Source organism: Sceloporus undulatus, chromosome 1 (assembly GCF_019175285.1).
Source record: "Sceloporus undulatus isolate JIND9_A2432 ecotype Alabama chromosome 1, SceUnd_v1.1, whole genome shotgun sequence".
Taxonomy (NCBI): domain Eukaryota; kingdom Metazoa; phylum Chordata; class Lepidosauria; order Squamata; family Phrynosomatidae; genus Sceloporus; species Sceloporus undulatus.
In genome coordinates, this window is record NC_056522.1 from 322,609,024 (window position 1) to 322,631,324 (window position 22,301).

At 43.1% G+C, this 22,301-nt stretch overlaps 2 protein-coding genes across 7 annotated transcripts in view; both read left to right on the forward strand.

Annotated features, from left to right (window-relative positions):
- The window catches only part of BMF (Bcl2 modifying factor), a 40,456-nt gene extending 26,768 nt beyond the window's left edge, over positions 1-13,688 (forward strand). For all 3 annotated transcript variants that reach the window (XM_042464527.1, XM_042464519.1, XM_042464534.1), the window contains one exon: positions 12,838-13,688. In XM_042464527.1, coding sequence (XP_042320461.1) covers positions 12,838-12,901 — 64 coding nt within the window. In that variant the 3' untranslated portion in view covers positions 12,902-13,688. The remainder of the gene's footprint in view (positions 1-12,837) is intronic.
- FSIP1 (fibrous sheath interacting protein 1) overlaps positions 1-22,301 on the forward strand; it is a 591,530-nt gene that overhangs the window by 103,889 nt on the left and 465,340 nt on the right. The window lies entirely within an intron of this gene.

A 22,301-nucleotide genomic window follows, 5' to 3' on the forward strand; every position in this document is an offset into this window, starting at 1 on the left:
AGTGTAGCAAAGGTTAACAGGGGTTTGTTTTGGAGTCCTGAAGGGAAGCTGTAGAACTGGTTGTAATCTGACCCTTTCCATCTGGGGAGTGTAGCTCTCCAATGTCTTTGTCTGGGAAATGTGTCCGAGAATGCCCCAGGGGAAGGGGAAAAAAATAAGCTGTAACCAAAAAAAGGCACTCAGGCCTCTCCCCTCCCTTTCCTTTGGGCCAGAAGTGTGTGTTGCCATGGCTCCAGTGAGCCAGTGAGGAAGCAGAGCAAGAGCAAAAGTAATGCAGGAGACTCCTGTCTCAGCCAAGCATGTGGGAGAGTTAGTAAACAAAAGCATCCCTCTTTTACTACGAACAAGGCATGTGGCCAAGAGAGGAGGAGCTCCCTCTTACTTTCATTCCCTTCCTTCAGCTGAAATAACAGTGTGTTGCAAAGAGGGAGAGAGTGCTGGTTGATTGTATCTTTTTTCCTTTCCTTTTCTTAAAGAGGAAAACAGAAACAAACCCTGGTGTGCTGGGAAATGGCCGATGGGTCTCCGCTATGAACTGATGTTGGCAACTAAGCTTAGGGGATCCTTTTCCTAATAGGCATATACTGTATGTGAGGACTTCATCTTTCCATGGAGTTAAGTTTGAGACCACTGAAAGTTTTATTTACTGCTACGCTTAAGCTAATACCTCCTTTTCCTTCCCTGCCTCACTCCTGGCCAATTTTCTCCTCTGGTTGTTGGCAAAGATAACAGGCGGCTGTCCAAGAGTTATTTGAGAGATCATCTGCGGCCAGGAAAACTCTGACTTCTCCTTGGGTTGCCTCTGATAGGTTCCCTAGGTCCAAATTGTTCTACAAAGGACTGGAGACTGATTAAAGGAACATTTATTGACCAGTCCTATGGGTTTTGATTACTATCAACTAATTTTATGGGTATAAACAATTTTTGAAGTGAGGTGCCTTCTGTGTTGTTTTTAGATAACATAATACACCACTGTGGATCATCTCAAGGAGAAGCACTTGTTCTTATGTCTGTGAAAAGGAGAACACTGCTTATGAGATTGTGCTTGTCATCTGCAATGTCCTTCGGCTGATTGTTGAATTGGGCAATACAGTTGGAGTACACCTCCTAACCAGTCCCAGCCAGCACAGCCAAGGTTCAGGGATGATGGGATAATAGTAGAAAGAATCTAGTGAGTGTCATGTTAGGGAAGACAAGCCTTCTCTTTAATGAGACATTAAACCTCTACTACTTCTCTTCTAGGATGCTAGGTAAATGGTCCTCTATGATATTAAAGTGAAATTCTGTGTTACTTTTTTAGAATGTCAAAGGGGCCTCAATACCTGTACCTTAAAGGCACCTGATTTTGGAAACTATGCAGGATCAGTCCTGGTTAGTACTTGGATGGGAGACTGCCAATAATACCAGGTGCTGTATGCTATATTTCAAAGGAAGAAAGGAATTGGCATCTCTGAGTATTCCTTGCCTAAGAAAACCATATGAATTCTTGGGGGTCTATGTAAGTTCACAGGTGACTTGGAGACACATATATACACACATAGGATGTCAAAGCATATTAGAAGTTTTATTTTTAATCAGCAAGTTCATTGATCTTGATACATCTTGATCACCAGGGGCTTGGGCTTTCTATAGTGACATCCTGGGAACAGCCAATTGCTTCCATGTCAGTGGAGTGGTGAAACTGCATTGGATTTTACTCTGAATTTCAAAGGAACTATCCAAGTTACTGAACCTGTTTTGGTGTGCATAAGGTTCAGGACCCTAAATAGTTTGTTTAAAATCTGGATTAAAACCCATAGCAGATTCAGCACCCCTCAGTTATGGAAGCCATCAGTCACCACTATGGCACACTGTGGCACTGTGGAGCAGTTTCTACATCCTGTGCATACAGAAATAATCAAGACTTACAGATGGACAACAGGCTGAATGTATTGTTTTAAGTCAGAACCAAGTCCAGCTGAATTCAGTGGGACTTAATTCCTAGAAAGGAACTGTAGCCATTGGGGGAAGATTCTAACAAATGTTTCTAGTTAACTGCATTTTTCTATCTTTTAGGATAACAACCACAATAAAAGTGAACAGTCCCCCTATCATTTTGACTATATTATGGCTACTATCACTTTACTTAATGAACAAGGAGTCTATTAGAAATGGAGGCAGCTTATTCTCACAATTACAAGAACTGCATAATTGTCAATAAAATCCAGGAGACCTGACTCCAGTCCCCTGTTTTGGCCTCTAGATCTTGCTGAGATAATGCTTCAGGGCTTCAGGGATACTTATGTTGAAAATGAACTGTAATTGAGAGCTGTATATATTGACCAATAAAAGTTTATGGCAGTGAGGCAAGAAGGGCAGGAACACAAGCTGTTAAATTCCTCCCTGCTTCTGCAGAAGCTACACTGGGGAGGCAAACATGTTATATCCATTCATACTGTAGGTGGACTTGTCAATACCACTAAATGGGACAAGGTAGAAATTTCATTACCTATCCCCTTTCAGAAAAGCAGTTGTTTCCTTTACCTTCTGCTGCTGCAATGTCTTGCAGAATGTAGCTTGCCTTGTACACAAAAGTTCCTTTTATTAACACTGCTTGACTTGTGTGTTGCATTGTAACCCTGACAATGATAAGGAGCTTTTTCTCACTGATGGCACACTGGAAAAACCTCCTGAGTCCTGGACTGTCCCTCTGGAAGATTTGTTTTTGTTTTTAAAAAAGCCAGACATAGCAAGCAAAAAAGTGTTCCCAGTGTGTATGTGACAGACTCTGTATGAGAGACATAGAAGAACATTTGCTCTGAGGATAGCACTGTTTAAACCGCTTTCTATATTTAGTGCCTGAGTCATCACAACTGCTGACAAGAGGCAGAATTGAGGTGGGACTTTGGTGCTGCACCTGACTGCTGGCCTTTGTGTGTTTTCAGCAGAGTGGGGGGGTGTTCTGTCTAAAGTGAGTTTTTTAAAAATAGCTTCCACCACCAGATCTGAACGTTCCACTTGTCTTTCAGTTTTATGTAACATGGCAGATGCCAATCCCTCCTTTCAGGGGCATCTTGGTTTCTTGTAACTGAGTGTGTATGTGTGTTTTAGTCCAGCTAGTCCAACACCTTGTCATGCAGAAATACACAGTGAAAGCACTCCAGTTTAAAGATCTCTTAAGAAGAGTCCACTACCTTTTGAGGCAGTCTATTTCACTCTTGAACAGTCTTTACAATCAAGAAGTCCTTCCTAATGTTTAGATGGGATCTCTTTTCTTGCTATTTGAATCCATTGGTTTGTGTCTTAGTCGTTGAAGCTGCAGAAAACAAGCTCACTCCATCACCTATGTTAGATCCCATCACATATTTAAAAGTGGCTATCATGTCACCTATTAGTCTTCTCTTCTTCAAGCTAAATATACCCAATTCCATAAGACTTTGGTTGTCAGACTTTTGATCATTATTCCTTGGAAATGTTCCAGCTTGTTAATGTTATTGCTGAGCTCTGATGCCTAGAACTAGTCATAGTACTCCAGCAAAGCAGAATAGAGTTAAACTACTACAGTGGGCCCTTGATATGCGCTGGGGTTTGGTTCGAGGACCAGCACCCCAACCAAAATCCATGAATACTCAATTCCCATTATATATAATGGCATACTAAAGTGATGTCCCTTTATATAAAATGGCAAAATCCAGGTTTGCTTTTTGGAATTCGTGTATCTTCTGATTATTTTCAAGCTACTTTATTTATTTTTTGCATATGTTGCAAAATAATTCATGACAGGCTATGTAAAATGATGTTTTTTATTTGTTTGTTAGTCTCCTTTTGTGACTTGTTTCTGTGATGTCAAGAGCCAATTGTGAACCAATTCTCAGAACCGAATTTTGCAGAAAGTATTGTGTCCAATGTAATGGCAAGTGTAGTAGAATTTTGGGATGAGATGATATCTTCAGGTTGGTTTTCACATGATTCCTTGGCTTCCTTCTGATAGAAAGCTAGATCCATGAGCAAGATATGACAAAAGTTTTGAAACAGGAGAGTATGGAAGCTAAACATTTGATGACAGAACTGGGTACACAGAGAAGGGTGAAATGGAAACAGTGGATTTGAGTATGGAAATTACAGATCAAGAGGGAGAGAAAAATGAAGCTAATCTGGAAGTGATGTCTGAAAGATATATGTGGGGAAGAACAAATCAAAATGGAGCCACTGGAAAGTTTAGCCTGCAAAACTGAGGTGGTATTAGATGGTAAAACTGAGAAAGAGGAGCTTGAAAGCGGGTCTGAGGAATTAAATTGCATGATCCTCAGAACAACTATTATCAAGGGGATGGAAACTACATGGCTATAACAACAAGGTTTGTGGGAGGGAGGTGAGCAGCTTGAAGATAGGTGAGATCACAATTTGTATGGTTGAGGATGAATACCTGTGTTAGATTTAAGATTAAATTTAAAGAATAGTCTTTGGGTGAAATGTGTTAAGAAATCTGGATACAGGATAAAATGGTATTGAGATTTGGATGTGGATATAGTTTTAAAATGGTGGGAGGAGGAAATTCGACAGAATTGTAGAAGAAGATGGTCAGGACAGAGTGTTATTTTATTATATGAAATAGATTTATAATTTTAATTAGAAGGATCAGTATTATATACTTAACATTGATGTAATGGCTTAATTGTTTGATATGATTACAGTGATGTTTTAAAATTGGCCATTCTATTCTTGGGAAGAAGGGAGATATTTTTGGTTTTGAGGAATTATGAAACAGGGTATGTAAAGAAGGGTCCTGTTGGATATTTATCTAGAGATGCTTGAAACAATTGTAATGTTATATAACCACTGAAAGGAAAAGTGGAAGCCTTCTTCTTTTTCTTTGCTTCCTAATCTTTACTTTTATGTCTTGTTTTGTTTCTTTCTTTTTCTTTTCTCCTTTTTATTTTAATACAGCTTTATGATCTCTCAAACATATTCTTAAAAAAGCAAAAAAGCAAAAATGGCATCCTGCCTTATCAGAAAGAATGTGTAACACACTTAAGAAACTCAGTAAAGGAAGCAGTAGGTTTCAGCCCCAAATATCAAGCCACATATTCTCCCTTCCATGGCACCAAAAAACAAACAAACAACAACGAAAGACCTCATTTCACAGAACAGAAACTGAGAAGGGAAAATACTGAGGATCAGGGTAGAGGTGGCTGCTAGCACTCAGTGGCATCACTAGGGGGGTGCATCCCATGGTGGGGGACACCTCAGAATAGGGGTGACACTTGGTCAGACCCTCTTCCCATTGTGGGGGTGCTGCTACTAATCCTGCTTCTTCTTCTCCACTGCCCTGGCTCTCTCTGTGAGGAGGAAACCAAGGCAGTGGAAGAGGGGTAGCGCACGGCCCTCGAACCCCTTCATGCTGCCTCACTTGCCTGCACTACCCCAGGGTAGTCCCGGGTGGGCAACAACTGGGCACGGGAGGGAAGTAGAAGGAGAGGATGGAGGGAGGGCAGCATATGTCGCTGCTGCCTGGCAGTCTTTTCTGAGCCTGAGTGAGTGTCAGGGGTGGGGATAAGTGAGAGAAGAAGTGGGAGAAGGGGCGAATGAGCTCCTCCTGGTATTGCCCCAACCAGGCTCCCTCCTCAGGATAAGCCTGGCAGCAGCAAAGGATAAGGGGTGAGTGTGCCCCACCTGGCTTCACCTCCACTGGGTTCCTTCCTCAGAAGTAAGCCTGGTGGCGGCAAAGGAGAAGGGGTAGGTATGCCCCTCTTGGTTTTGCTGCCATCAGGCTCCCTACTCAGGGGGAAGCCATTGCAGTGGCATTCCAATGAATTTCATAGGGTTTTTATGTTTTTCTAAAAGTTTTTGTTTTGGTCTCTTAAAGCACACACACAGAGAGAAAGAAATAACTGCTAGCCAATTTTTTTAAAAAAAATCTGCTTGCCTGCCTAAACAGTTTGGGTGGGTTGCACAAAGGTTTTCTCAATTTGTAACACTATTTTTCAAAACCTAACCCTAGACCATCAAAGAATTCTGCTTCCAAAACAAGAGAGTTTAGAGATGTAGATAACAGTCTGCAACAGGGCCACACAAAAATACTTCCTTTTTTGTTTTTGCAAATGGGACAAGGAACTAAAGAATTTCAATTGCACAAGATGAGAAGGGACAAGACTTTATGGGGCTGCAGAAATATTGGTCTGCAGCTGCTCTTTCTGACTTCCAAATCAAGTTGCCACTGAAACAGAAATCTCTATTCTAATTACTGATGTGGTGGTTGCATTGTCCCCCTTACTTCTCAGTTTTATTTTTTCTGTGGGAGATACTTGGTTCCACAATATCTGAAGCACCAACCCTTTTAAGTTTGGTTTGAAAAATAAAAATTAGAGAACTTTTAGCATAGCAAAATGTTTTCATCTAGCTATCAAACCAATATTCTTTCTAGTTCCCTATCTTTCTATAACTAGAAAAGGCAGGTTGTATATTAGCTGTGCTTGTTGCCCAGATCTTGATAGGTCACTTTTGTGACATATACTGCTTCCCTCTCATTCCACTCATTGACCACCAACTTCCTTCTCCAGCTGGAACATGTTCTTCACCTCCTTTGCCCTGGGGAACACAAGCCATTTCCTTGTTTTACCTAATGTCTAATCTGTTTGGTGACAGCACAGTATGGGTCCACCTGGCTGGGAAAACAACTGTTCAAGTGACTCAGCTTCTGGCAGCTGTGCATTCCATACTTTTTAAAAAATATGTTACACTTATTACTTTGTTTTCTGGTTATTGGAGTCCTCTTGATTTCCTGTTCCGCTCTTGAGAAAGAATAGTTTCACACTTACCTGGGCAGCTGTTGCAGTCCATACAGCTGGATGACCATTATCTGGGGTGCCAGCAGCTTCATCTGGGAAGGCTGTGTGTTTTATAGACATGAAAACTGGCCAGTCAGAAGACAGTCTGATTGGCCAGTGTGAGCTGGGTAAGTTGGACCATTGTTTGACGGCCATGTTGCCTCAGTGTCAGGATCCAGACCCATGAAAGGCCATGCTACTAACACTTCAACCAATAAAGTTTGAGCCTTTCTTCCACCCAATATTATGGGAGATTATCGCACTGGGTTCTGAGAACGTTCTCATCACGTGATGAGAACGGAACGCATTTGAGTATACCGCACGTATGTGTTCCAATCGGGTTCTCAGAACGATTAAATGTGTTCCAAATGTGTTCCAGGAGGGTACAGATTTGAATGTGTTCCCAGCAAGCTGAAACGTGATGAAAACGTTCCAACAGAAGTGTGTGCGGTATTCTTATCCGTTCTCAAATCCGTTCCCTCATTCCTCCGTCTCCTGATTGGCTGAAAGAATGACAGGCAGGGAGGCAGGGAGACAGGGAGGCGAGCAACTGCAGTGAGGGAAGGTGTGTGTGTGTGTGAGAGAGAGGGGGGGGAAGAAGGAGGGAGGGAAGGAAGGAAAAAGGGAGGAAAGGTGGGACAAGGAAGAGAAGAGGAAAGCAGGGAAAGAGAGAGAAAGAGAGAGGGAAAGAGGAGACCAGAGCAGAGAGCAAGAGGGAGAGGGTCTGGCTGCTTCTGGGGGGGGGCCTCTAGTGTCATGTCCAGTGGGGCTCCTGTGCTGTCACAATGCAGGAGGCAGGGATGCCCAGGACCTTCTCCTCCTTCAATCCAGGAGGGAACCCACAAAAGCTCCTATGTTTGGAGCACCACACAAAAGCAAGCAAACAACTCCCAGAATTCCATAGCAAAGAGCCAGACAAGAGTTAAAGCGGGGAGGAAAGCTCACAACCTGAAGGCACACATTACATGCACACACACAGGAGCAAAAGGGTGTCAAGGTGCCAAAAAGGGGAAATGGGATGACAGCAGAGGACTCTTCTTTTCTAACCAGTTTAAAGAGCTGCAATGGCTGCCGGGGCTCTGCCCTTGGTCCAGTCCCCTCCCTTTCCCTCTGCTTGAAGAGACCTCCGTGGAGCTCCCTTAAAGCCCAGGCTGCCAAGGAGGGGACTCTGCCCTTGGCCCATCAAGTTACATAGGTTTTATCCTATTTTCTTCAAACATATGCCAGCATATGAAGCCCCAACGTTTTATAGGGGCTTGCCTTCTTTCCCACCCAAGAGAATCCTCGGACTCCCTTCGGAGGGAAGACAAGATGGGGGGGGGGGGCGCTTGCCTTCCTTCCCTCCCAAGAGAATCTTCGGAGGGAAGACTTCTCAGTGAGGCTGAGAAGCACTCTCCCGGCCAGAGTCCCTAGGCTTACTGAAATCCCCCACCTCCCTTCCCCATAGAAATCAATCCAAAAACTGAGTTTAAAAGGAGCAGAGGAGAGCCCTTTGGGTCTGCATCTGGGAGAGATTTTAAACTCCGTTTTTGGATTGATTCCTATGGGGAAAGAGGGAAGAGAGAGAGATGGCAGGACATCCCCATAGCCAAGCATCCTCTGCCTCCCCAGAGGAAGACCCATAGGGCTCACTGCTCTTTTTAAACTCTGTTTTTGGATTGATTCCTATGGGGAAGGGAGGTGAGGGATTTCAGTAAGCCAAGCCTCCCTTTTCCCTCTTTCCTGGGAGCAGCGCCTTTCCCAAGCCATCCAACCACTGAGTGGCGACGTCATCAGAACACAGCCCACAAAACGTAATACTGTACAGCAAACCGTTCTGAGAACGGTTTCAAGAAAAAAGAATCACAGTGCGGTAAACTGCCGTTCTGATCACGTTCTGATCACGTTTTGATTACTAATGCGGTAATATCCGTTCCAGGAACGTTCTCATCACGTGATGATACGGAACGTTCTCAGAACGCAGTGCGATAATCTCCATGGTGTCTGTTCGGGGTTCATTCAAAGGAAGGCCACTCCTAACATAGCCACTGTGCCTGCAATTCAATTTGGACTTTTGTAAATTTGACTGTCAATTTGGAAGTGGCTATAGCATGACTTTTAAAGGCCACAAATGGGCCAAACTGATTTGCAACATCTGTGTCGTGAATAAAAGTTTATCTTTGCATAAAATGTTGAGGCTGATGAAATGTCTAATTTATTGCACCAAATATCCCAACTGGTAATTGTGTGGTGGGGGCCAGCATGGGGTAGTGGTTTGAGCATTGGACTGTGACACTGAAGAGTAGGATTTGAATCTCCACTGGGCTACAGAAACCCACTGTGTGACCTTGGGAAAGTCATACACACTCAGCTTCAGATGATGGCAATACCAAACCCCCTCTGAAGAAACTTGCCAAGAAAATCCCATGATAAGTTTGCCTTAGGGTCACCATAATTCAGAAACAACTTGAAGGCACACAGCAAAAACAAAATTGTGTGGTAGAACTAGACTGTCTTACATCTCACATATTTAGGCCAAGATTCTATTTTGTTTTAGTGGAGTGGAGTATTCTTCCAGCAGTATTGCACCAGATTTTGTGACATACACCTCTGTCAATGAAGCTGTTTTTCTTCTCAAGAGCCACACGGTTCTTCAATGCCTGACTCTTTTGGTCCTCAGGAGGGGTGGCTTAGGAAATCACCTGTGCCTATCCAGCATGATTGGTTTGGCCCTATAGGGTTCAGATCTTAGAAATTTCCAGCGGGGTAGCTATGTTAGTCTGCTCCAGAAGGAATAACAATAAAGAGCCTTGTGGCACCTTAAGGTTTTATTTGGCATAGGCTTTCCAGCACACACTTCATTAGATTTGTTGTTTTTTAAATGCATTTATTGTTGAGAAAATTACTCCCTAGGTAAAAACACTTTGTGGATGTGCCAGCCAACATTATCATTCCCTTCTGAACCCTCTGTTCTTATCTCTCCTCCCTCCCCCCCCCCCCAAAAAATCTGTAAGTATTTTAGAAAATTGTTGAATGCAAAAGACTTGGTGGAATAATTAATCTTGGATTTCTAGGTAAATATGACAGACACTGGAGTTATCAGGTTGCTTGTGTGAGGAGGAGTTCTGTTCTATCAAGTGCCAGGTGTGCCATCTTACATTCCCTTTCCCAGAGGGAGGCACATTGCACCCCAAAGTGCCTGTTTCTCTGTGCTTCTTTCAAAATCTTGGCTTATTCCCCATTCATATAGCTTTCTTACCACATTCCACCACCCATAGATGGGGAGGGGGGATGCAGGGAAGGGGAGTCATCATGCTGTCTTCATTCCAGTAGGTTTTGCTGGAGGTCATGTGTATACCTACCACCAGCATATTTCTCTATTGTGATTTCATCCATATTGATGGTTATATATTATGAAGAAACGTACTAGGGTTAGAAAGGGGCATGCTAGGGTTAGGAAGGGTCGTCCCTTCCTAACGACCCCCAACCCTAGTACGCGCAGAGCGTGTACAAAAATGGCAGCGCCCGTCCACACGGGGGGGGGGCGCCATTTTGATGTCGTGGACCCGTAGCATCTGGACGTCATGTGGCGGAAGTGACGCCGCAAGTGCGTGATTAGCGCCTCGCAGTGCCACTTCCAGGGCACAGGAAAAAGCGCCATTTTGGTGCTTCTTTTCCGCTGCATCCGGGAACCACGCGGTTTGGCCACTGCGGTTCCCGGATGCAGCAACAGGCACCTGCCAGCAGACCGCCACTTTTAGGCGGTCTGTAACGCGCCCATAAGTCAGAAACAACTTGAAGAGACACAACAACAAGAGGAATTAGGAGAGTTACAGTCTAAAATGGTCTGGATGCCACAGTTTCCCATCGCTACTCTGAAGTCATATAGTACAGATAATTGAATCTTGTGGGAAGCTGATCACCAAAAACTACCTTCCATTCTTGGCCAGTTGGAAATATTATAGAGGAAACAATAGGTCACCTATTACCAAAGAGGACATTATGGCTGAAAATAAGCACACTAGTGACTGAAGAGCATCAGAATCATCAGCTGGGTAGTATGAAATGGAAACAAATGTGGAGTTGCCAGAGACCTTATATTTTTAAGAGGCTGTCCCTCTAGATCATTACACACTGTTAAACACAAGTCAGGTGCCACATTTCAAGAAAATACGACCTTGGAGAACAATCACAGTGGCTTGGTTCCAAAGGTGCCCTTTCACAATCCAGAAGAAGCATGTGTTCACAAAAGGGTGAGAGAACATTGCTGTTTTGGAGGATCTTCCAACCCTCTGCAACAGATGAGAACTAGTGTGAAGGAGACTTGGAAGATCCACATTCTAGACAACTAAGCTGTGAAATTCCAAGGATGATCTTGAGCAAGTCATGAGGTCCCAGCCTGCACTCTGGTGGCACAGTGGTTAAATGCCTGTACTGCAGCCACCCACTCTCAAACCATAAGGTTGTGCGTTCAATACCAGCAAAGGGCTCATGCTTGATTCAGGCTTGCATCCTTCCAAGGTCGCTAAAATGAGTATTTAGCTTGTTGGAAGCAATTAGCTTACACATTGTAAACCATTTAGGGAGTGCTTAAGTGCACTGATAAGCAGTGTAGAAATGTACTTGCTATTGAACTGTTGTGGGGCTAAAGAAGAGAGGAACAGAAAAGAAGAAAGATGGAATAAAAATAAAATGAATAAAAATTAAATAAAAACAGGGGGGGGGGGAATAAGAAGAAAGAGGAATAATTGAAAACCATCTCTGCCAAAACTGTGCACAAGTTCTCTGTGTCCAGTGTTATGGACAAAATACTATTGATGCTGACGGAGCTGAAGGCTCTGACAGGGCAGTTACACTGATGATCTGTGAGGGCAAAGGCCATTCCTACATAAACACACAGCCACTGACTGGCCATAGGACTTCTCCCAGTGACTGTCAGCTGCTATATACAGCCAGGGAAAAAAGTCTTGCATAAGGAGGTACTGGATACCTCTTTAAATATATCTTCTCAAAGTACTGACCTAAAAGGGTTGTGCGACCAGAAATCATCATGGAGATTTACCCAAGGTCTTTAAAATGCAACCTCCCTCCAGTTTTTGAAACTGTGATTTGATATCCAAAGTCAAGTAACTTTCAAAAGAAAGATTGTTACATTTGACAAGACATTAGTGGACGGTACTCCTATCCAAAGGCAGCAAATAGGTTTTTATGTTCCCTCCCCCTGCTCAAATGTTTCTAAATTTGCTGCTTGATAATAGGACCTGAAATAACCCCTAGGTTTTTGTTGTTTTTGTTTTCAAGTGTGTTCTTGCTTAAGGTTTAATTGGCTCCAGTCAGTAGAAAAGGGCTCCAGGACTGATTATTTATGGCTTACTGTCAAAAGGAGCTATAAAAAAGGGCTGTATTATCTCGGAGATGCTGGGAAGCAAAGTGTGGGGAGGGAGGGATGAGTGTGTGTGCATAGGAGTGTGTTTTCTTGTACTGGATAAAATCAGTTTTGCTGTCTCAGCAGTGTGGTTTAAATTGAAGATTAACCCTTTGACCTTCACAGTGTCAAATCACTTACAGATGGATCACCAGCTACACTTCTCTTCTTCCCCCTCCTCCTTCTCTCCTATGTTTTGGGGGAGAGGGGGGCAATCTCCTTAAGAAAAAAAGGGGAGGAAGGAGTTGTTTGTTCTTGCAGCTGGGGCTTTGAGTGGCTCAGAAGCCAATCTGATTAAAAACAGCACTTGGCTAAACTTTGCAGAATCCTGCAAAAAAAGAAAAAAGAAAAAAAAGGAGGGGGACCTTAATCCTTTTGTGCACAATACATAAAGGGTCTGCTTTTTTCTTTTATAATGTTGGAGCCAGAATTATTCCTCGAGAAACTACCTCTCTCTATTTTCCTCCCTCTCTCCTCCCTCCTTTAAACGTGTTGTACTGCAGGGATTAAAGTGTCTGTTCTTGAAAATGTAACATAGTTTTTATTGGGATAAGATAAGCTCTTGGGTTGTGGTTTTAAAAAATTTTATATGAGTAATCTTGTTTAGACCATTTTTCATTTCTACAGCACCAGCAGAACAGAAATCAGGTCTGGTGGCAGATTCTCCTCTTCCTCCATAACATGGCCTTGAACATGGAGGCAAACAGACATCGTGCAGGCCGGAGGTGAGACCTGTCCTGCCTCTTCATGGTCCCTTGCAGCCCATTGGGAACACTGGATCAGTCCAGGGCAGAGATGTGCATGCTGCTGGATGAAACATGAGGTTCCCATGATACTAAGGATGCTTCTTGTTGTACAAAGACTTGTTTTAGAAGGACTTTCTCTGTATCTCCTCATGGCTTGCTGTCTTCTGAGATAGGGAGCTTGGGTCCAACACTGTGGAAGAAGAATTCTCCAACACAAACAAGATTCATCTGTACAAGTGGAGAGCTCATATAGGGAGCTTTGGTTTTCTCTCGTAATGGCCTTGCTGTATTTTGTAATGTTAGCTGCTGGTTATATCCAAGGACTGATAAGTTGAAATGCATTTTGGCTGACTCCCAAATGAGACATATTAATTTCCTGACAGGAAAAACTTGGAGGAAAATCTGTTCAGAAGCTATTATGAAATATAGTATGTATTTGCAGCTGGACAGCCAGTAATTGAATCTTTGCATTTTAATTACTGCAGACACTGGTGTAAAAAGGGAGCAAGGCCTGAGTAGTTAAGTAAAATCTCTGGAATTTATGGAGCCATGAAAGGGAGGGGGGAATTAGGTCACATTCACACATATCCTTTCCCCCGACACCATCTTCAAAAATGGGGACAAAAAGAGGAATTTTGTGGAAAATGGAAATCCACATAATGCTTCATTGTTATACATAAACTTAATATAATAGGCCACAGGAGTGTTCATATCTCTGCTACTGAGGATGGAATGAGACATCCACCATTGGACACACGCACACGTCTTCTGCATGTGGCTGCAGAAAGATTCACAGCCAGTTCTCTCTGGTGAAAACTTTAATATTGGAAATCACAAAAAGGAGGTGTTGTACATGCATTGTATGGAAGTTCCTTAGAGCCCTTCCATATCTCCCATGTGGCCCTGGATCAACAACCAAACTGCCATCCCTGGACTTGGTCATTCTTTACCCTCCCATTGGAGCCAGTAACAGTTGGAAAATAAAATAAAATAGAAGTAGAAAAGAAAAGAAAAGAAAGAAAACGTTAGAGGGCCCTATCACACTACACAATTAGAGAACTATATTCCACTTAAATTGCCATGGTAGCATCTTGTGGAATCCTGGGATTATCACTTTAGGGAGAGACGTTTGGAATTCTCAGCCAAATAGCTCAAGTGCTCACCAAACTACAAACCCCAGAACTCCATAAAATGATACTGTGGCAATTAAAGAGGAACATAATGCTATAAGTGTCTAGTATGAAGGTTCTCAGAGAAAGAGAGAAAAAATGGCCAAATACAAAGGGAAAAGCTGTGCACACACCAACTTCCCACTCCACCTAAGAGAACGAAGGCATTGGAAAAGTAATTTCTCCATCTTCCCCCTCTCGTTCCTCCATAAAATTACTGTGCTCAAACATGAACTGTACTGTGTGTAACCTGGCAGAGACAATTGTACTATTGTGGTAGAATTGTAAAATATAATCAAAACACCACTTTACAACTATGTTCAGCATAAGAGATGGAGCTGCAAGCTCCTGCTCCTCAAGGCACCTATCTTAGGTCTTGACAGTGAGAGAAAATGGGAGCAGGGTAAAAAGTTTTGATGGTGGACAATGGAAACTGTTGTATTAAAGAAGAAAGTGTTATTATCTGGTGTTAGATAGAATGGCCTCAGTCCAAAGAAATATGAAACTAGCCCTGAATCCTTTGGATTTGGGGTTTATTGAATTCCCAACCTTGAAGCAAACAAAAGGAGTCAGAAGGTCTGTGTTGGGGAAATTCTTTGACGTGGTGCTACAGGACCAACACTCCTTGACCAAACTCCTGAATACTTTCCCTATTCTCCAACATTTAACAGAATTTCCCCAACACCTAGGAGTGACCTTTGTTTGATAATCCAGTCCAGAGTAATAACAATGATATCAGCACTAAATTATTATCTTTTATATCTTGGATCTAAGAAAATAAATAAAAACACAATCAAGTGACTGTGCAAGTATTATTTTTTAAACATTGCTTTTAATTCATAATTGTGAAACACAAAATGTTTCAGAACAGTCATTTTCTCCCAAATTTGTATGTTCAACAATCTTGTTGGAACGACAAAGGTGATGGACAATGTATGTGTGTGTGTTTCTCCTTTTACTTTTGCAATCTCCACTTGAAAATCTTCACATCTTTCCTCTAGAGTTTCCTGTTCCTCCTGTGAAACTGCACTTGGTACAATTTTTGATATGAGATTATTTTTCCACATTTTCCATGATGAGTTGGGAGCTTAGTGCTCTAAACCCTGGGCTGACTCCAGAATTTGTATCCAATTAATGGAAGGGCTCCTTTCATCCATGGAAAGCTTCTGACCCAGTGCCAGTTACTTCCTCCCCATGCAGCCCCACCATGCCACTAGAAAACCTGCTCTGGGGATATATATTTTATATATAATAATGTGGGAAGTGATGTTGGAGGCTGCCAGGAAATAGGATAATTGGCAAAAATGCTTTGCTCTCTGATTCTACCTGCCAGATTGTGGAAATCTGCTCATGGAGAGCTTTCACTGGCAGAAACAAATCCTGGATCCATGCCTCTTTTTACTTCCTTTTGAAAAGAACCATGCCTGCACCAAACCCAGACACCTGAGAGTTTATAATTGTCAATCCAGATGTAAAAAATGGACAACTCCTGGCAGTGATAGATTGGCCAGCCAACTTTGGAAGGTCACATTTGTACCTCAGCCATGTTAATTCATTCGTTGTTGTTTACCTTCAAGTCATTTCCGACTTACGGCAACCCCAAGTTGAACCTATTATGGGGCTTTCTTGGCAAGATTTGTTTAGAGAGGGTTTGGTTATGCCTTCCACTGAGGCCGACAGAATGTGACTTACACCACTCCTTTCTCAGAGTGTGTCTCTGGCTAAACTAGTTCTTGGGGCAGATTATACAACATCTGTCTTGACCTATGTTGGGGGGTGGGTGGGGGTTACCGTAAGTATTTTTATGAGTTTTTTTTTTTTAGAGAATTGTTTATCACTTTCATTTTCGGCTGCTGTTTCAGATCAATAAAAGCAATCCTTACCTAAGGGTTGAAGAAAAGTAATTTATATTTAAGTCCAGTCATTATGTCTCCATTGGTTAGCGATATTAGTGCTCAGTGTGGATGAACTTTGACTTCATAGATTAACACAGGGGTAGGCAACCTACGGCCCATGGGCCGGATCCGGCCCAGCGAGGCCTTGGGACTGGCCCCAGCCCGGTCCTGCCGCAGATTGCCACCGGGGCCTTTGGCCTATCAGGAGGAAGTGGGCAAGCGGCGGGCAAGGGGGGGCAAGCGGTGGGCAAGGGGGAGCAAGCGGGGGACAAGCAGGGGCAAGGGGGGCAATTGTCTATAGAAGCCTCAGAAACATGCATTTATATTAACATTTTTTAAAAATCAGCAAATTTTTTTCGTGTGTCCTCCATTTTTTATAAAAAGTGTCCTCCATTTGAAAATTCTGCCCTACAGTTGTCCCGGTTTATTTATTTATATAATTTTTTAAAAACATTATTTAATTATTTATTTTTTGGCTTCGGCCCCCCAGTTGTCTGAGGGACAGCAACCCGGCCCCTGGGTCAAAAAGGTTGCCTACCCCTGGATTAACAGATGCCATAGAATGATAGTGTTGGAAGAGACCACAAAGGCCATCCAGTCTAACCCCCTGCCATGCTGGAATACACAATGAAAGGACCCTGACAGATGGCTATCCAGCTTCTGTTTAAAAACCTCCAAAGAAGGAGACTCCATCACTCTCTGAAGGAGTGTTTTTCACTGTCAAACACCTCAGGAAAGTCTTCCTAATATTTAGGTGGAATCTCTTTTCCTGTAGTTTGAATCCATTGTTCTGTGTTCTGGTCCCTGGAACAGTAGAAAACAAGCATTCTCCATCCTCAATATGACATCCCTTAAAATATTTAAATATGATTATCATGTCACCTCATAACCTTCTCTTTCCCATGCTAAACATTTCCAGCCCCCTAAGCTACTCCTCATAGGGCATGGCTTCTAGACCTTTTTATCCTTTTGGTCACCCTTCTCTGGACACACTCCAGTTTGTCAATATCTCTTGGCTTGTCCTGTTCACAGATTTTAGCCCTCATGTGGTAACAGGAGATGAAGGATATGTTGGCTGGCTTTGTCCTTTCTGTTGTGGTCTTATAGGCCCCACACATTAGAGTTCTTCCTCTGGTCTGAAACCTGGGATTTGTTTTACACATGTAGGCTCTTTGTGTGATTTAAATCCCTGTGACTGGATGGTCTGCAGGTGATATATCCAGGAAACAGCTGCAACACAGACAGGAGGGAAAATGAAAATGTTTTACAGGTCTATGTTTCAGTTTGGAATCCATATAGTTCAAAATATTGGGATGAGCTGGAAAAATAAAATAGCTGGAGCAGTAGGGAGGAGATGCATGCCTTGGGTTAACTGTTGTCATGTGATTCCAAGTTGACGCTGACTTGTGGCAAAATTTATTCAAAGGAAGTTTGCCACTGCCTGCCTTTAAGACAGAGCAAGCAGGACTTGATCAAGCTCACCAGTGGGTTTCCATGGTGTAGTAGAGATTCAAATTCTGATCTCCCAGAATCCTAGTACAATACTCGAAGCATGGTTAATATGGGTGCAAAACAGATTGCCCCAAAAGGGCGGGCTGGTGGTGGCTGGTTTTCCTGCGGAGGGACACTGCAGCAGCCAAACTGCCTGGTGTCCCTCCGCCCAAATAGAACCTGGAAAAACCAGGTTCTTTTTCAGACGCTGCACGCACTTCACAAGTGTGCCATTGGCATACTCGTGACATAAGCGACGCACAGCTACGTCTATGTGCTGTGCGTCGCTTACGTCAAGATGGCATCCCCCATGTGGACGGGAGGCTGGCATGATGGCAGCAGCGGCATGTTCTAGGGTTCCGAAGCATGTGGTTGCCGCATGTTCCAGAACCCTGGAATTGACCCAAAGATGGTGCTTCCTGCCCATCTGTCCTGGGCCATCGTTACATATTCATTACTGTTGAATAGCCAATGATGTTTTAAATGATTATTTACCAACACTGCCTCTGAACACTGAAATTTTAAAATCATAAATACATATGAATGTAAATGTAAGGCAATTCATGGCACAGAACCTTCAGAGGGGTTATGCAAGGGAACAGAATGTATGGCAAAATGGCTCCATCCTACCTCAAAAGTATGGGCAAGAAGGTGTAGGAAGCCTACAAGAAATGTTGGCTTTTCATTGCCTTGAAAAGAGGAGCAAAAATCTATTTAAAACAGGTGGGGAACTTGTGGACCTCTGGTTGTTGGATTGCATGCTCCAACATCTGGAGGAACACATTTTACCCACAGATGCTGTCCAAATAAATAAATAAATAAGACTTAAGCATTCTTATCTTTCTGTCTTTCTCATTAATGGTTAAAATTTAACACATGTATACAGCCTGCTTTAATATGAGTTTCAGACGACATTGGACACCCATCAGTCCTTTCCACTGGATAAGCTGACGGGCTGGTGGGAATTGTAGTCTAAAACACATTGGAGTTGCCCACACATGTGCTACAGTGTGCAGCTCCACTGGATCTTGCTTGCATACTTTCCAGCTGTTCTGAATTTTTGGCCATGTTGTCTTTGGACAATGTATGTATTTTATCTCTCTGTATATGTATTTAGCCACTGTGAATAGCCTCAAGGACACCCTCCAAGCCCCAAGGACACCCCGCGACGGCAGGGAGGAGGAGAAAGGGGCCCAGCAACGCAAAGCCAGGAAGGAGCTCCGAAACAGAGCTCCTTCCGGGGTCGCGGAAATGGCGCCCTAGGCGCCCTGGCGCGGCCCCAATACGTTTGGAGGCGGCGTGGTCGTGACGTAGTGATGGCGACAGCCGTGTGGAACGGCCGCCACCATTTTCTACGCACAGAGCGCGTACTAGGGTTAGGGCGTCCGGAAAGGATCTATGTATCTATGTATGCATACTTAGAGATATCTTGCGGCACCTTTGAGACTAACTGAAAAAAAGAAGTTGGCAGCATGAGCTTTCATAGACTTCAAATTACTTCAATCCAAATGCTTCTGAAGAAGTAGACTGAATATGAAAGCTCATGCTGCCAACTTCTTTCTTTCAGTTAGTCTCAAAGGTGCTACAAGATCTCTCTACATGCTGACAGACTAACATGGCTATATCTTTGAATTTTATGTATGTACATGAGAGGTGAATCTTCTGGGTCTTGTCAAATTACAGTATCCATTATCCACAAACAATAATAATAATTATAATATTTATTTGTATCCCGCCTCTCCTTGTATTGGATCGAGACGGGTAACAACAAACAAAGGAACAATAAAACTACTACACAGCAAGCCACAAGTAAAAACATGGCAGAACATATCAAATCATAATTCCCTAACTCCCTCCCACCCTAGAATAGCATTAAAACAACAATTCCCAGTAAAATGCTCCCAATAAAATAGCCAATAAAATCAATCATGATCACAGTCCGGTGGGAATGACTATGTAACTGGAGAGTGAACATTCCGAGGAGGTCAGTTTGGGGAGGCCTGCTGGAAGAGATCCGTTTTTATTGCCTTCTTAAAGGCCTCCAAAGATGTTATATGGCGGATCTCCTCCGGCAGGTCATTCCAGATTTTTGGAGCGGCAACAGAAAATGTCCTCTGGGAAGTCGTTACCAGTCTGGTTTTCTTAGACTGCAAGAGATTCTTCCCAGAGGACCTGAAAGTGCAGGAAGGATTGTATGGGAGGAGGCGTTCCTTCAGGTAAGCTGGACCCAAGCCATGTAGGGCTTTATAGGTAATGACCAACACCTTATACTGTGCCCACAATTGCCCATGCTGTCTGGGACTGATGGGGATTGGAATCCAACAAGACCTGGAGGGCCAGAATCTCCCCACCGTCATATTAACTAAGGCATCAGGCAGTGCATAACCTCTAGGTATGTTCACTGCTGCCACCAAGGTATATTGGAGATTCAGGTCTCTCACAGAAAAGTGTTCTTTTCTGGAGCTGTTTTCTGGGGCTGAGAGAACAATAACACACACTTTTCTTTTTATCTGGGAAATATCAGTGCTCTGTCAGTGTGTTTTAGGACTCTTGATCTTTCACTGAAAGAAGTCATTCATACTCTTAAGAAAAGTAGATCTGCTAGAGATTGGAGGACCCTTTCACACTGCACTGTTATAGTACTATGATTTCACTTTTAATTGCCATAGTTTCATTCCATGGAATCCTAAGACTTGCTCTTTATGGAAATTTATGTAGAGTTCTCAACCAGAGAAGTCCTGTGCCCCACTGAAATACAATCTCCAGATTTCAAAGGAGTGCAGCCAAAGCAGTTAGTGGAAGCACAGTGGTGTACAGGTATATCTCAGTTAACAAAGCCTCTGATAATGAAGCTTCTTTTTACCCACACTTAGCGCCCCTCTTCTCATTCTCTAGCTAGCTGAATTTTTTTAGCAGCATCAGTATTGGTAAGATGAGAAGAAGGGCTGGAAAAACACAAGGTTTTTGTTTCAGACTGTGGCAGTGTATTTGCAGTAAATATAATAAAGCTTGATCTGGGAAAGAATGGGATTCTACTCTAGTTGAGTTACTGTTGCTGTCTGTGGGGCTCTACAGACTGCCCCTAAGGGGCGGCCTGCAACCACCCTTTTTTTCGCTGGATCAGGGCCACGGCAACCACATGCCACAGCCCTGATCCAGCCTTTTGAGGGTGCCATAGCCGCGACGGCACGGCTATATGGTACTCCTTCAGCACTATGTCGTACGGACAAAGCGTCGGAGGAGCGCCATGACGCCGTGTGCCATGTGGAGCAGCATGTGGCATCATGATGCCCTGCAGGCAGAGTTGGGCATGTGTCATGTGGACATGATGCTCCAACTCCGTTCCCAGGCCGGCCTTTCAGGTCGGTCTGTACAGGACCCTTGTCTGTCTTTCTACAACAGGCAAGTTAAGTAAACTGCAGCTACCTCCAGAATTCCTTAATGTCTGTGCATGAAGAGTAACATAGAAAGAAAAGGGAAGGACAGATAAAGACTGCCTCACCAGCTGTTCCCCGTATGTTTTAAAAAATTCTAGACCTATCATAATATTCACCAAAAAGAAAATCCTTTCCAAAAGGTCAGGGGGTTGGAAAAAAGTCATTCCTGAATGCATTTTGGAAGAAGCCTTCATATGATCCCTGGAAAGTTCAAAATGTTTTTATTTACGTATGCAAGACTTACCTGACCTGGATAGTTCATTTCACAAGTGCATGTTGTCAATATTAAGAAAATGTTTGCTGAAACATGTTAACTGTTTTTTTTGTTTTGTTTTGTTTTGTTTTGTTTTGTTTTTTTGGTGGTGTAGGAACCTATCTCTATTTTTTCCACACTGGTGCCAATTTTTTAAAATAAATAAATAATGCCTAGGAACACTACAGTATTTCACTATCAGGGCCACCATGAGTGTGGCCCACTCAAGGGCAGCTAACAACAACAAACAACAAACCTTTAATTGTGTAGTGTGAAAGGACCCTGAGAGTAGCTTCAGAGGAATATGTCCTTTAGGTTGTTTGGAAAAAGGACTCTGGCTTATCCTCCTTTATATCTTTAGATGATAGGTTAGTTATTTTCTTAGTTTTTAAACCCATGGCTGTTTTAATATACTTGTATCTCATAGTGTAGTGGCTTGGATGTTGGACTATGACTCTGCAGACCAAGTGTCAAATCTCAGCTTTACCATGTAAACTCACCTTGGGCAAGTCAAACTCTCTCAGCCTCAGAGGATGGCAATGGCAACCTCTCTCTGAAGAAACTTGCCAAGAAAACCCTGTGGGTTGCCTTAGGGTTGCTGTAAGTTGGAAATGACTTGAAGGCACACAACAACAATCTTGTGGTGTAGTGGTTTGAGCATTGGACAATGACTCTGGAGACCAGGGTTTGATTCCCCACTTAGGCATGGGGGAGCCACATACTCTCAGCTCCAGAAAACACCTTGATAGGGTTACCTTGAGTTGGGAATACTTGAAGGCACCCAATAACAATCTCCTCCCTACCCTGAGCAAGTTTTAGGATGAAATGACAAATGAGAAAAAACTTCAGAGCATTCCATTTTGTATTCCAGTGTCCTCTACTCTGTTGCCCTATGGATATAGTGAGTAACAACTCCCATCATCCCAAGTCACCACATCCAGTGGCCATGCCAGTTGAGGATAAAATGTAGTCAACCAGAGCCAAAGAATAGCTGGTTGGGGGAGACAACAGCATAATTCTTTCATCAGCATATTTGCCAGAGTCACTGGCACAGAGAAGAGAATTTCTTAAACAGATTTTTCATTTCATTTTGTTCTCTC